Source organism: Ictalurus punctatus, chromosome 1 (genome assembly GCF_001660625.3).
Source record: "Ictalurus punctatus breed USDA103 chromosome 1, Coco_2.0, whole genome shotgun sequence".
NCBI lineage: Eukaryota > Metazoa > Chordata > Actinopteri > Siluriformes > Ictaluridae > Ictalurus > Ictalurus punctatus.
Window position 1 is genome coordinate 541,566 of NC_030416.2, and position 14,276 is coordinate 555,841.

Genomic DNA, 14,276 nt, shown 5'->3' on the forward strand with positions numbered 1-14,276 from the left:
GTGTTCTGCACTTTACTGCGGTGTCAGATTTACCAACACACACACACAACTTGTAAAGCTAGGAAAGCTCTAGCTTAAAGGCTTTAATGTGTTAAAGGTAAGAAGTGGTAATGTCTCTTTGATACAGCACAGATAAACAACTCCAACCCTTTAAACTAACACACACACACACACCAACCCTTAACAATAATTTATCTTTAACCCCTAAACTCAGCTGAGTAATATCTTTCCACCCCTTTTCACTCCATTTACAGTTTTCTTCCTGGGGGAAATTTCCACTTTCATACTTCTGCGGTCACAAGAGTTTCCCTTTATATAGATTTATAAATACACTGCTATAAAATCCACTTCCTATTTACTCAACTGGTTCATGGAGGTCAGGAAGTCCGTCTCGTCTGAAAATGAAGTCATCTGACCTTAAGAAATTCTTTAAGTAAATATATATATTTAATGATTGAAAACATCAGTTTACAGATTATAACATTGGGCACAGCTGTTAAATGTGTGCACACACACACACACAAATCAGTTGTTTTAGCTTGAGGGATCTCAGCCACACCCTGGCTATTATCAGGACCATCAGAGAGAGACAGAGAGAGAGAGAGACAGACAGAGAGACCACGCTCAGCATGCAGCTTTCTAACCTAAAGATCACCTGATTTCTCAAAAAAAAAAGTGTCACTGCCAGTAAACGGGAGTCATTTAATACTTTTTTTTTAAAAAAGGTGTTTTGATTAGACACTATGGTTAAACAATGCAGCCTCTAACCTACACACACAGAGAGAGAGAGAGAGAGAGAGAGAGAGAGAGACAGCGCGCACGCGCAACATGCAGCATGCCAACCTAAAGATCACATGATTTCTGAGAGAAAGTGTCACTGCCAGTAAACATGTGTCCTTTAATACTTTTTTTTTTTTTTTTTTTTTAAAGGTGCTTTGGTTATAGACACTATGGTTAAACAATGCAGCCTCTAACCTACACACACACACACACACACACAGAGACAGAGAGAAAGAATAATCAGTGCCTCAGCTGGATGTTCTAAACAATTCAGCAGAACCAATCCCAGAACTCAACCTGCTTGGTTCCGTCCCTGTTTTCTAATGCAACGACCACAAAGTGTTCAGATCAGATGCAGCAGCTCCAGATCTATCACACTGAGCAAAGACTCACCCCAAACCACCTGAAACACAATAAATCAATCTAATCTAATCTCTGTCTAATCTCTCACTTAAAATGAGCAATGGAACAAAAATCCTTTTCACTTTTCCTGACAGGGAAATTTCCTCACCGCACACTTCCACACTAACTTCCTCGTGCACTTCAGTTTGCTGGAGTGTTAAATGTAAAATCCGCCCTACACCCATTTGTTCACTTGTTCTCAGTAAGTTTATTTAACCTGGCCAGAGGCCGAATACACTTAACATAACACTTCAAACAGCAAGGAAGTGCTTGAAGAAAACTGCAGATGTTTGACTTTGTTGTGACCTTTGACCCTGTTTGGAATGACCTATACGAATATAAACTTAAACATTCCTCAGAGTAGCAGAGGTATAAAATACACAATTTCTCCATCTAGTGGTGAATTTCTTAAACTACAGTTGAAATAAAATCCAACATGCTTGAGGTGAAAATGTTGAAGCTTTCTTTTGTGCCCAGATGCCTGCTTTAGATCACCAACTTCTCAGCTTACAATCATCTAGTTAAACAGGGATCACAAAAAACAAAAACAAACAAACAAACAAAAAACAGTAACCTGTGAGGTTAAAGTTGAGACTCAACTGTAGCTATGAGCTCTGACTAGCATTAGCTAGGATTAATAACTCTAAATTGGCATTATTCTAACTAACTAACTAAAACAGCTCTCTTAAAAGCCTGCCTTACTGAGCAGGTATGAGACAGTTCCTCTGCTAATCATGCCACAGAGAGCTGGGAGGCATTAATATACACAGTTTCCCCTAAACTACAAAACCAGCTCAGACACTCACACAGCCAGGTCTCTACACTTAGCATTGGAGGCTAACTGAAGCAAATCCCTGCACATAAATAAACTCCAGCTAATCATACACAGGTGTGCACCATCACCATTACCTGATGACTGACCACGCCCACCTCTTCACTTGCTGACGACTGACCACGCCCTCCACCGCCATTTCAATTCACTTCTTTAGTAACAATACATAATGGAAACATAAAATATTCAGTTATAGGAGATATATGTTTTTTTCTTCTTCGATATTTAATGCATAAAGCACTTTTAAATAAATAACTATTATTACAAATTCTTTTTCTTTTTTGGTCATCTTCATTTTGTTCTGAGAGTGTGTAAACTTTTGTGTATGTTTCTATATTAACAGTTGCTGTCATTGCTTCTTTTGTATTTTTTATTGTTTATGTGATAAATAAATGTGAACTTTCCATAAAAGCAGTAAAGATAAACAGCATAAATAAAGCTCTCAGTGAATTACAGAAACACGCGTTGTTTATAAAAATAGGTTTATTATGAAGCGCATGGTAACGATACTGAGCTTCCTGTTCAGAGCTGCGTAACGTTATCACGTGAGCAGAAACACGTCAGCTGGTGTGTTTATTTTATAAAAGAACGTCAACATTAAATTTTTTTTTTTTTTTAAATCATAGAATTTAGACCAAACATGACCTCAGCAAACTTTCACTCCACTACGAGAATGAACTTTGACCACTGACACACTGCAAGCAGTTGGTTGTGACGCTCCCGGTGTTCCTTTATGGCGCCAGGGCCTGGGAAAGGTCACCCTTACACACACACACACACACACACGAGGAATGTGTGAGAGTTCGGAGTTACTCTTCTCACCCTGAAGTTGATTATTTTTCTATAACAGCACGTCCCCAAATGTTTTATTCCCTTTATTCCCTCTCTAACCCTAAATGATGGATCATACTTTTTATCCTTTTAGCATTGCAATTTGTAAGTTCCTGTTCTCACTTCCATTATAGCAGCTCTATACAATAGAGTCGTATAAACATCTCCTTACAGAAAACTTCACCGTATCACCGATTTTTCCCCCTATACATCCCTGTGAACGAGCCGTTACTATAGAAACGTGCATTAATATAAACCTGGGATTTGCATCTTCTTGTGTTGGCAGTGTGCTATAATGATTTGACGTACACTTCAGTACTCTTCAGAACTCTTCAGTACTCTTTACTAATCTTCAGTACTCTTTAGTACTCTTCAGTACTCTTTACTAATCTTCAGTACTCTTTAGTACTCTTCAGTACTCTTTACTAATCTTCAGTACTCTTCTGTACTCTTTACTAATCTTCAGTACTCTTCTGTACTCTTTACTAATCTTCAGTACTCTTCAGTACTCTTCAGAACACTTCAGTACTCTTTGCTAATCTTCAGTACTCCTGTACTCTTTACTAATCTTCAGTACCCTTCTGTACTCTTCAGTACTCTTCAGAACTCTTCAGTACTCTTTACTAATCTTCAGTACTCTTTAGTACTCTTCAGTTGTCTTCAGTACTCTTCAGTACTGTTTACTAATCTTCAGTACTCTTCTGTACTCTTTACTAATCTTCAGTACTCTTCAGTACTCTTCAGAACACTTCAGTACTCTTTGCTAATCTTCAGTACTCCTGTACTCTTTACTAATCTTCAGTACTCTTCTGTACTCTTTACTAATCTTCAGTACCCTTCTGTACTCTTCAGTACTCTTCAGAACTCTTCAGTACTCTTTACTAATCTTGAGTACTCTTCTGTACTCTTTACTAATCTTCAGTATTCTTCTGTACTCTTCAGTACTCTTCAGAACTCTTCAGTACTCTTTACTAATCTTCAGTACTCTTTAGTACTCTTCAGTTGTCTTCAGTACTCTTCAGTACTGTTTACTAATCTTCAGTACTCTTTAGTACTCTTCAGTACTCTTTACTAATCTTCAGTACTCTTCAGTACTCTTTACTAATCTTCAGTACTGTTTACTAATCTTCAATACTCTTCAGTACTGTTTACTAATCTTCAGTACTCTTTAATACTCTTCGGTACTCTTTACTAATCTTCAGTACTCTTTAGAACTCTTCAGTACTCTTTACTAATCTTCAGTACTCTTCACTAATCTTCAGTACTCTTCAGTACTCTTCAGTACTCTTTACTAATCTTCAGTACTCTTCACTAATCTTCAGTACTCTTCAGTACTCTTTAGTACTCTTCAGTACTCTTCACTAATCTTCAGTACTCTTCTGTACTCTTTACTAATCTTCAGTACTCTTCACTAATCTTCAGTACTCTTCAGTATAGCAGTATACAATTTTGTTTCTAGAGAAACTTCTAGAGCTAGAGAATTGGGAATTTTGGTCTTCATCCAGGAATAACACATCACGCATCTTTTTTTAATCCTGATTTAAACCTGCGCTTATGTTGGTGATAGTCAGGGTCAGGGTTCACTCAACGTGGTGTTTTACATGATTTCAGCACAGATAGCTGAAAAAAAACATGAACCTTTTGGAAAATGAACAGACAACAAAAAATGTTTGATTGATGAAAAGTTCTATAGTTTTATAACTTCTGCACAAAAAATTGAATAAATAAAAATACAAAGCCTTTGTGGAGTTTTACAATCAGAATAAAATAACACTAAACTGTCGTTATTTACGGTTGTTTTTTAAACAGTTAAGCTACTGATCCATGCAGCTAATTTAACGCAAACCTCTAAGCCAAATAATTCTTGAATTAGTAAGAAATACGTAAGTCATGACCGTAAAAATGACCGTAAGTCATTTTTGTTTATCAGCTGTTTTCTTGGGGCTTTTATATGAAACCCCACTCAGGTCATCTCATCGCTCCTGCCAGAGTTAGGCTCGGTCAAAGCAGTAAAAGCGTCTCCATGTTTGTTCTCCACATGACTTCAGTGGGTGAGGACGGAGGCGTGGTCGGTCTCGGGTCCGCGCTGTGGTACGTTATCCTTCGCTGGGCAGTTACGGTGGCACGCACACGTACGGATGAACATGACGGGTCTCTTGAGCGTGGATCCGTCCGGGCAGCGGAACGTCACCGGTGCCGTTTTGGTGGCGTGGGGCGTACAGCAGCGACCGTCTGAGCAGCGGCCGCAGAAACGAGGACGAAATGCCTGCACGCTCGAGCAGTTCCTGAAGGTGAAGTGGACGGGTTCGGGGCTCTGCGTGGTCCTGAGACACGTCCCGACTTCCTGCAGGGGAAAAAAATCCACAAACTGGAATATGAACTGAACCTCCTGATGACATCATCAGCACATTACATTTTTTTTATTGTGTTGATTGTAAAAAGGAGAGTTGATGGTGGTTTCTTGTGATTAAATCTACACAAACATATAAAACACACAAACACAAAGTAAAAATGATGTGTAGCATTTTAGCCCTTCCAAAAAAATGATATATACCTGCCTTGCATGACTGAAAAATCAGTACATGGGGGTCATGTACCGATTGTATGTCACGGTGATCACGAGTGTAAAATCTGTCTGATTCGTACCTGAGGGTCTGCTTGCTCTTTGGTGGCGTCGCAGGGACGCACCATACACAAGCGGCTCTGTTTCACCATCTCACAGCGCCGGTTCTGATTGGTCACCCGTATGGACACGCCCATTCCACAGGAACGGGAACACGCGCTCCACTCTGTTGACTGCTCCATGCACTCCATGCTGGGATCGAAGCCCAACGTCTCCTCCTGTCTGTATGCTGAGATTCACAACAACGCACAAAAAAAGCCATTCAATATAATGGATATAGAATTAAATGTGTCTTAATATCAACATGCTTATTAAAATACTAGGAGCTCACCCGCCATGGCGAAGGCCCCCAGCACGCTGACCTCGGCCTGTGCATCACACACCCACTTCTCACAGCATTCTCCTAGAACCTGCACCTTACGTGGGAACGGACAGTCTGGACCCGGGAGCATCACATCCAGGTTACAGCGGGGGACGCAGCTGATCTGCCCACCGTGACATACACACTGGTATCTGCAGCTCGGGAAGAACGTCTCGCCGCTGTGGTACACAGAGTTTCCCAGTACACAGGAGTCTGCATCAGGAGCTGCTCAGGAGATAAACATGCCACCAGGTTTTGCATGGTTAGCATGTGATGATCATCATGAATCGGGCCCTGAACCAGTCCTCAATCGAAACCGAGAATCAGAAGACAAATCAGGCCCCAAATAAAAACCTGAACCAGACCCCAAACCAAAGAAACCAGACCCTAAACCAAATCCCAAACCAGTCCCCAATTCAAACCCCAAACCAGACTACAAAATTAACCACAAACCAGACACCATCCCAAACACCAAAACAGGCCTGAAACCAGCCCAAACCAAACCCCCAAAATGACAATGGACCAAAACAAAATAAACTTAAAATAAACCCTAAACCAAACTACAAAGCAAACTAACCTAAACTCTAACTCAAACTCCAAGCCAAACTCTAAACCAAACTCTAAAGCAAATCTCTAACCAAACTATAAACCAAACCCCAAACCAGACTGCAAATCAAAATCCAAACAAAGCTTCAAAGTCTGACCCCAAAATGAACTCTGAACCAGGTTCCAGCCCAAACCCCCAAACAACCCCAAAACTAACCCTAAATCATAACACAAATGAAACAGCAAACCAGACCTCCAAATCAAACCCTAAAGCAGACCACAACCCACACCCCAAATCAATCCCTAAACCACACCCCAAATCAATTCCTAAAACACACCCCAACTCAATTCCTAAACCACACCCCAAATCAATGCCTAAAACCACACCCCAAATCAAACCCTAAATCACACCCCAAATCAAACCCTAAACCACACCCCAAATCAATCCCTAAATTACTCCCCAAATCAAACCCTAAACCAGACCACAACCCACACCCCAAATCAATCCCTAAACCACACCCCAAATCAATCCCTAAACCACACCCCAAATCAATCCCTAAACCACACCCCAAATCAATTCCTAAACCACACCCCAAATCAATCCCTAAACCACACCCCAAATCAATTCCTAAACCACACCCCAAATCAATCCCTAAACCACACCCCAAATCAATCTCTAAACCAAACCCCAAATCAAATCCTAATCAGAACCCCAAATCAATCCCTAAACCAAACCCCAAATCAATTCCTAAAACACACCCCAACTCAATTCCTAAACCACACCCCAAATCAATGCCTAAAACCACACCCCAAATCAAACCCTAAATCACACCCCAAACCAAACCCTAAACCACACCCCAAATCAATCCCTAAATTACTCCCCAAATCAAACCCTAAACCACACCCCAAATTAATCCCTAAACCACACCCCAAATCAGTCCCTAAACCACACCCAAAATCAAACCCTAAACCACACCCCAAATCAATCCCTAAACCACACCCCAAATCAATCCCTAAACCACACCCAGATCAAACCCTAAACCACACCCCAAATAAAACCCTAAACCACACCCCAAATCAACCCTAAACCACACCCCAAATCAGTCCCTAAACCACACCCCAAATCAATCCCTAAACTATTACCCAAATAAAACCCTAAACCACACCCAAATCAAACCTTAAATCACACCCCAAATCAAACCCTAAACCACACCCAAATCTAACCCTAAACCACACCCCAAATCAATCCCTAAACCACACCCAAAATCAAACCCTAAACCACACCCCAAATCAATCCCTAAACTACACCCCAAATCAAACCCTAAACCACACCCAAATGAAACCCTAAACCACACCCCAAATCAATCCATAAACCACACCCCAAATCAAACCCTAAACCACACCCAAATCAAACCCTAAACCACACCCCAAATCAATCCCTAAACCACACCCAAATCAAACCCTAAACCACACCCAAATCTAACCCTAAACCACACCCCAAATCAATCCCTAAACTACTACCCAAATCAAACCCTAAACCACACCCAAATCAAACCCTAAACCACACCCCAAATCAAACCCGAAACTACACCCCAAATCAATCCCTAAACCACACCCCAAATCAAACCCTACACCACACCCTAAATCAAACCCTACACCACACCCCAAATCTAACCCTAAACCACACCCCAAATCAATCCCGAAACCACACCCCAAATCAAAACCTAAACCACACCCCAAATCAATCCCTAAACTACTACCCAAATCAAACCCTAAACCACACCCAAATCAAACCCGAAACCAAACCCCAAATCAATCCCTAAACTACTACCCAAATCAAACCCTAAACCACACCCAAATCAAACCCTAAACCACACCCCAAATCAAACCCGAAACCAAACCCCAAATCAATCCCTAAACTACTACCCAAATAAAACCCTAAACCACACCCAAATCAATCCCTAAACCGCACCCAAATCAAACCCTAAACCACACCCCAAATCAAACCCGAAACCACAGCCCAAAACAATCCCTAAACCACACCCCAAATCAATCCCTAAACCACACCCCAAATCAAACCCTAAACCACACCCAAATCAAACCCTAAACCACACCCAAATCAAACCCTAAACCACAGCCAAAATCATACCCTAAACCACACCCCAAATCAATCCCTAAACCACACCCCAAATCAATGCCTAAACCACACCCCAAATAAGTCTCTAAACCACACCCCAAATCAAACCCTAAACCACACCCAAATCAAACCCTAAACCACACCCAAAATCATACCCTAAACCACACCCCAAATCAATCCCTAAACCACACCCCACACCAGACCTCAGACCAGCCCGAAGCACATACTCACCAGCACACACTGTTCTGGTTCTGTTCCCGTTTCCTCCCATGTAGCGACAGCGTAGCCCCTTCTGGCACGGCTTGGTTTGTGAACACGGTTCTCCTCTCTGTCTCACACACATCACTGCACAGAATAACAGAACCTGTACGGAGAACGCAGAGCTTAGCAGAGGAACTCCAACACCTTGTCAAAGATTGCTTCACCAACACATGCTAAGTATTAAACTTGACGTTCTTTTAGGTCTTAGCTAGCTAATGCAGACCAAATGAAATGTAATAGCAAGGCTAAAAGATTAACCACCATTTAAAATGACTAACCAGGAAAAATAAAAGATAAACAGAAAAAATGCTGCTGGCTAAGAATGGCTAGTTCTCTGTAGCTTGTATGCTAATTGTGGAGGAGTGTGCTGGATGTGATGCTAATGCTAACACTAACAAAAAGTCTTTATGAGAAGAGCTGAAATTGAATCCCAGTAATATTGTAACCGCAGCAGCATTTATCCGTATCTGTGTTAGGTCAATGATACTTTCTGACTGAAAACTCAATCAGGAGTTCTTTGTATTAAAATGCTCAAAAGTATACACCCCCTCTCATCTGCTCTAGTTAATTGATTTGAATCTGTCTCATTATGTTGTTGATTCCTTTGTTAAGTTTTATTTAAGTGAAGAAAAGTTCAAAACATTCCTCACACGGCGTAACCCAGAAAACAGAGCGATTATAACAAGAGATACCAAATAAAAAATAAAAAATCATTTTGTTTTTTCCTTTATATCATTTTCACCAACGAAGGAACGTCTGAAAAACCAAAACTTGCCCTAAACGTAAAGGGTGTACAAACATTTGAACTCGGTGGTTTTAATGAAATAACTCATGCATCGACGGTTAGGTATAAAAATGATCACCTGTGCACAGACGGACAGAGGAACCTCCTTCTTCATGAAACTATTGCTGAACATCTTCAGGGTTCGTTCTGGCCTTGTAAAATCCGGCAGTGTGCTGAACAAATTTATACACGTACTCGCAAAACAGACGAGTAAAGAAAGAGGGGAAAGTGGGTGGGGCTTGCCAGGGTTCCCAACCAGCTGATTGGACAGCAATACATTAGCAGGTCACATTTTACTGCCAAAGAAAATGAAGAACCTCTTGACCCTGCAAACACACACACACACACACACACACACACACACACACACACACACACACACACACACACACAGTGTTTATTAGTTATGACATGACTAACGCATGATATTTATTCATGAAGAATGATGAAACCTGGTTTCAGAAGCTGAATGGAGAAATGACGTTCCTCTTCCACAGACTACTCCACACAATCTCGCGTGATTGACGGCTCACTGAAGGTCCATTACAGATCAGCGGAGCAAAGAAGGAACAAAGAGTCAGCAGAGCCGTTAGCTGAGCAAACACACGCCTGTGCTGTTAAACATTTCTCAGCTTTTAGTGTGAAACTATCTGACGAGTCGTGAATCACATCAATGTCTGTTATTTATACAGCACTAAAGCTGCTCTAATCCTTACACACACACACACACACACACACACACTAGATGGACAATGATTCAGTAGTAAATCTAATGTGCTACTGTAAAGTCACGCCGGTTTTCATTCTTCTCAATGAAGCATCAGATACATTCTTTTTTTTAAGTCAAATAAATAAATAAATAAATAAATATAAATAATTAACTCCACTTTGTTGCTGATTCTGTTTACATAAATTTGAGTCTTTTGGTAACATGAGTTAAAACGGAACTAAATATAAAAGAGATTGCAATTCTTTACTTTACTTAAATTCTTTACTTTACTTTAGATTTAAAAAATGATGGGCGGGGCTACATATCTACATACAGTCAGCTCATTTTGTGATGTCACAACACCACTCCGTGGCTGTGGATTGGCTATATTAGTGATGGCGCACAGACATGGGGGCGTGTCTAATTTGCATACTGGTGTATATTCATAGAACCTTTCATTTTTAATGAGTTGTAAAGTACAGAGATGTTTCTCTGACATCTTTAGTCCATTTTCTTTGGGCATTTGATACACATCATCAATTTATAATTCTACAAAGATCCATTTTTACTCATAATGACATGTTAAATTTGATGTTTTTAACTTTTTGAACCTAAAAAAAACAAAAACAATTTATTGACTGCTAAGTCATAATCCAAAATGACTAACTTACCTTTACATTTTTTTAAAAAATATTGAAATATTTATAAATATTCTCTTACGTGATTTTAGCTTGTGAAACTGAGGAATTCGCCTATGTAGAGAATGTTAAGAAGAAAATACGGGTTAATACTGTACGTCCAGGGTTATTTTAGTACCGTACAATATATCGTTTGTTTAACATCATCATGATATTGGCCTTTTACGACTCTTATACAGTATCACAAGAATAAAACCTCGATTTTAACTCCGCCCTGAAAACACATTAAATGCATTTATATTCATTGAAAATTAAAAGACAAGAAGCTGGTTCAAACGTCCCAGCATGCAATGCAGCTGTACCACACTGGACCACTATGAGCAGGCAGTCTAATGGCATTGTGGGTAATAAAAGCATGGCGATGGAAGACCTTTATAACAAGAAAGTTAATTACAAAGTCAATCTTGGAAGGTCACATGTTAATAATAATCATTGTTCAGAGTGGATTTTGGGGAGCTCCGGTGCCGTGAATAATTAAAAGGTTTGAGCCGAACGTTTCTCTGGGAAGAACTCCTGTCGGATTTTGGAGGACTCCAGTCACCGCTGGATAACCCGGAGACGGCACTTCGCTTTCCATTATGTTCCGAGTGAGGAATTTTGTTTGCTGCCGATCAGAGTATAAATGGTCCTTATTTTGGACCGGGCTACAGAAACGCTTTAATAGGCCGTGTCTTTCTGGCGAGATTCGGCCCTTTGCTCTGAGGTCACGTCAGGACAATTTATTATTCAGCTACAAGGTTGTTTGTAACGGCTTATTAAAGAGTTCTGCTCTGAAATTATGTCCGGATCCGAGTTTGTATTCCTTCACTGTGAATTACTGTAAAGCATGAACTTTTGTTAATCAAAATCCGTGTATAATCTCTTCAATACATATCTGTTTTTTTAAACAGCGGAAAAACAAAAATAACTTGTTTCCTATGTTGGTGTATTTTAGTGAACAACCTAGACTCTGAATCTGATGTCAGAATATTGGCTTTGTACAGAATTGTAGGTGTGTATATTTTTACACTTCGTCTGTTTTGACCTGAAGGAGAGGACGAGTGGAGATATCCTGCTAGAACGAGCAGTGATCAATAAAAGAGGTAAATGTGTTGACCCAAAAATATTGTTGTGTTTAATAATTGTACAAAATTGTACAACAACAAGAAAAATTTTTCTTCCCAGTCAAACCCCAGTGGACGCTCATGGCCGAGCTTTTCTCTAAACCCAGACCGATGTTCTAATGGTGGCAGATCTTCAACTTCTGGCATTTTTTTTTTCTAAAAATAACTCCATGTCTTCAGCGGCAGTTGACAGGGTCTCAGTATGACTCTGACATTTATGAAACCCGAGACTGTCAGCTGTTTGTTTTTCCTTCACGGTGTTCCTGACGTTCATACAGAAACAAATCCAGCTGAATTTATGAAGCAAATATACTCAGCCTTGTGCGTTCACATGGAAATTGGCAGATGTTCATGCAGGGTGCTGACTGTTCCTCAGCAGGATAAACCTCTGGAAATCTGAGAAATTTATGCAACTTCTACGAGTGCCCCATGGAAGCTAGCCCAGAAGATCACAGGGACTGTCTTCCCCTGCATGTAGACCATCTATGACAGGAGGGTTTGAGAACCTCACACACTCTGCACCTCACACGTTCCATCTCCTGCAGGAGCTACCAGAGTATGGGTTCCAGGACCGTCTCTACCCCCAGACCATCAGATTCATCAATAACCCTGATATGTATTCTGGTCTACATTGGTCAGTTCTCTGATCATTATTTTGCTCTCTACTTTGGAATGTAGTTTTGTCCATACTCTGATCTGATCTACGATCCCTTCTTTGGTCTGTACTTTAGTCTGTACACTTCTGAGCCTTGTGCATTGTTCACAGTCCAGATGTGAGAGTTTCATGTTGTACTTTTCTTCTCTACCTGAGTTCTGCCGTTCCCGCAGGAGGACAGTGGCTCCTTTGTTGGCTTCAGAATACTCTGTTGTGAGCAAGACGGAAATCTTTTGGAAGGGGAAGGGGGTGGGGGTTCCTTCTTGGTGCATCTCTATATTTTATTCATGACAGTTATTTTTATTGGAATTATCTTCCTGATTGATGCTGCTGCTTGTAAATGTATGAGAAGCTTGTAATCTTGGGCTCTCCGACCGCGCTGGACCCTGGAGCGCAATAACACCGGCACACGGAATGTTGCACCTGAACTGCGGAAGCCTTCGCATTCATTCTCGTCATTCTCCTCTGTGTGGACCATGCTGGAATGTGCTGCTCTCCAAGTTCAGAAACGTTCCAGCGCTCTGAGAAAGTGTGGTTTGGAAGAGCGGTTAGGATTTACAGCTCTTGTCCTGTTTGGTCTTTGCTCAGTTTGCTGCCGTGATGAAAAATGGGAGAACTGGCGTTCAGATTGATTGCGGGTATCCTGATAGCGTTCTGGTGCCAACGCGGTATATAAATCAGCACCGCCCAAAAAGCCTCTGATGTTCTTGGCTGTTCCAAATGACTTGCAAAGACATACAAAATGGTGGTCCAGTCTTTATTTTGGTGGAGGCTCTCTGCTTGAATGGAGCGCTCCAGGCCAAAACCAAGGATGTAAAAGAGAAATGTGGTCACAGTTGGACACGGTATATTGTCTTAACCCATGACACCTGGCAACGTTAGGGGACGTTCTTGTTTTTTTCACTTTCACATCTGGAGAGCCGCGCTGAAGACAACGATCAGGTTTGTGTCTCTGGACTATTATCAGAACTGCCAAAGCCACAGCGGCTGCCGGATGAGCTAGACGCTAATAAGCGCTAAAACAGAAGCTTCCTGTTTGGCTCCCGTGGAACATCTCGAGCGGTGAAAGTAATGAGCCACATGTCCTTGCCACATTATCACCGTTTAAGCTCTGCGATTAGCTAGACGTTTATAAACTTCACAGAACGTCCCGGTTTGGCTTGCTCCTGTTCTGACAGCGTCCTAGCCACACCCGCTGTGTGTAATCTGGATTTTCACCCTGTGGTAGCTTTATTAATAAAAATGAAAAAATAACGATTTTTTTTCTTAATGATGAAAAATTAATCACAACTGAATGAAAATTCCGATTTGCTGAAATGTAACGGGTTCAACGGGTTCACTTTGAAATGAATTTTAGTGATTGTAGACAGGAAGGAACGGAAATGACATCAACAATAATGTGTGGGGAGAAGATTATAACGTTTAGTTTACATCGGCTCGAGCTGTTCTGCTTCTGCTGTCAGTTTTAAACTAAACTCACAATAAATCTCAGTTAGTTTGTATTTTAGACAGACGACTAAAACCAAATTCGTCTCACCAAAGAACATTTTCATT

At 40.9% G+C, this 14,276-nt stretch overlaps 1 protein-coding gene across 1 annotated transcript; it reads right to left on the reverse strand.

Moving 5' to 3' along the window:
- Positions 1–4,538: 4,538 nt before the first annotated feature.
- On the reverse strand, positions 4,539–10,942 carry LOC108269094 (CCN family member 3). The gene is made up of 5 exons (XM_017474660.3): positions 9,637–10,942; positions 8,744–8,876; positions 5,800–6,054; positions 5,492–5,697; positions 4,539–5,189 (listed from the first exon to the last, which is right to left on the reverse strand). Exons 1-5 carry the CDS (start codon positions 9,688–9,690, stop codon positions 4,890–4,892), a joined length of 948 nt encoding a protein of 315 aa, XP_017330149.1. The 5' UTR covers positions 9,691–10,942; the 3' UTR covers positions 4,539–4,889.
- Between the last annotated feature and the right edge of the window lie 3,334 nt (positions 10,943–14,276).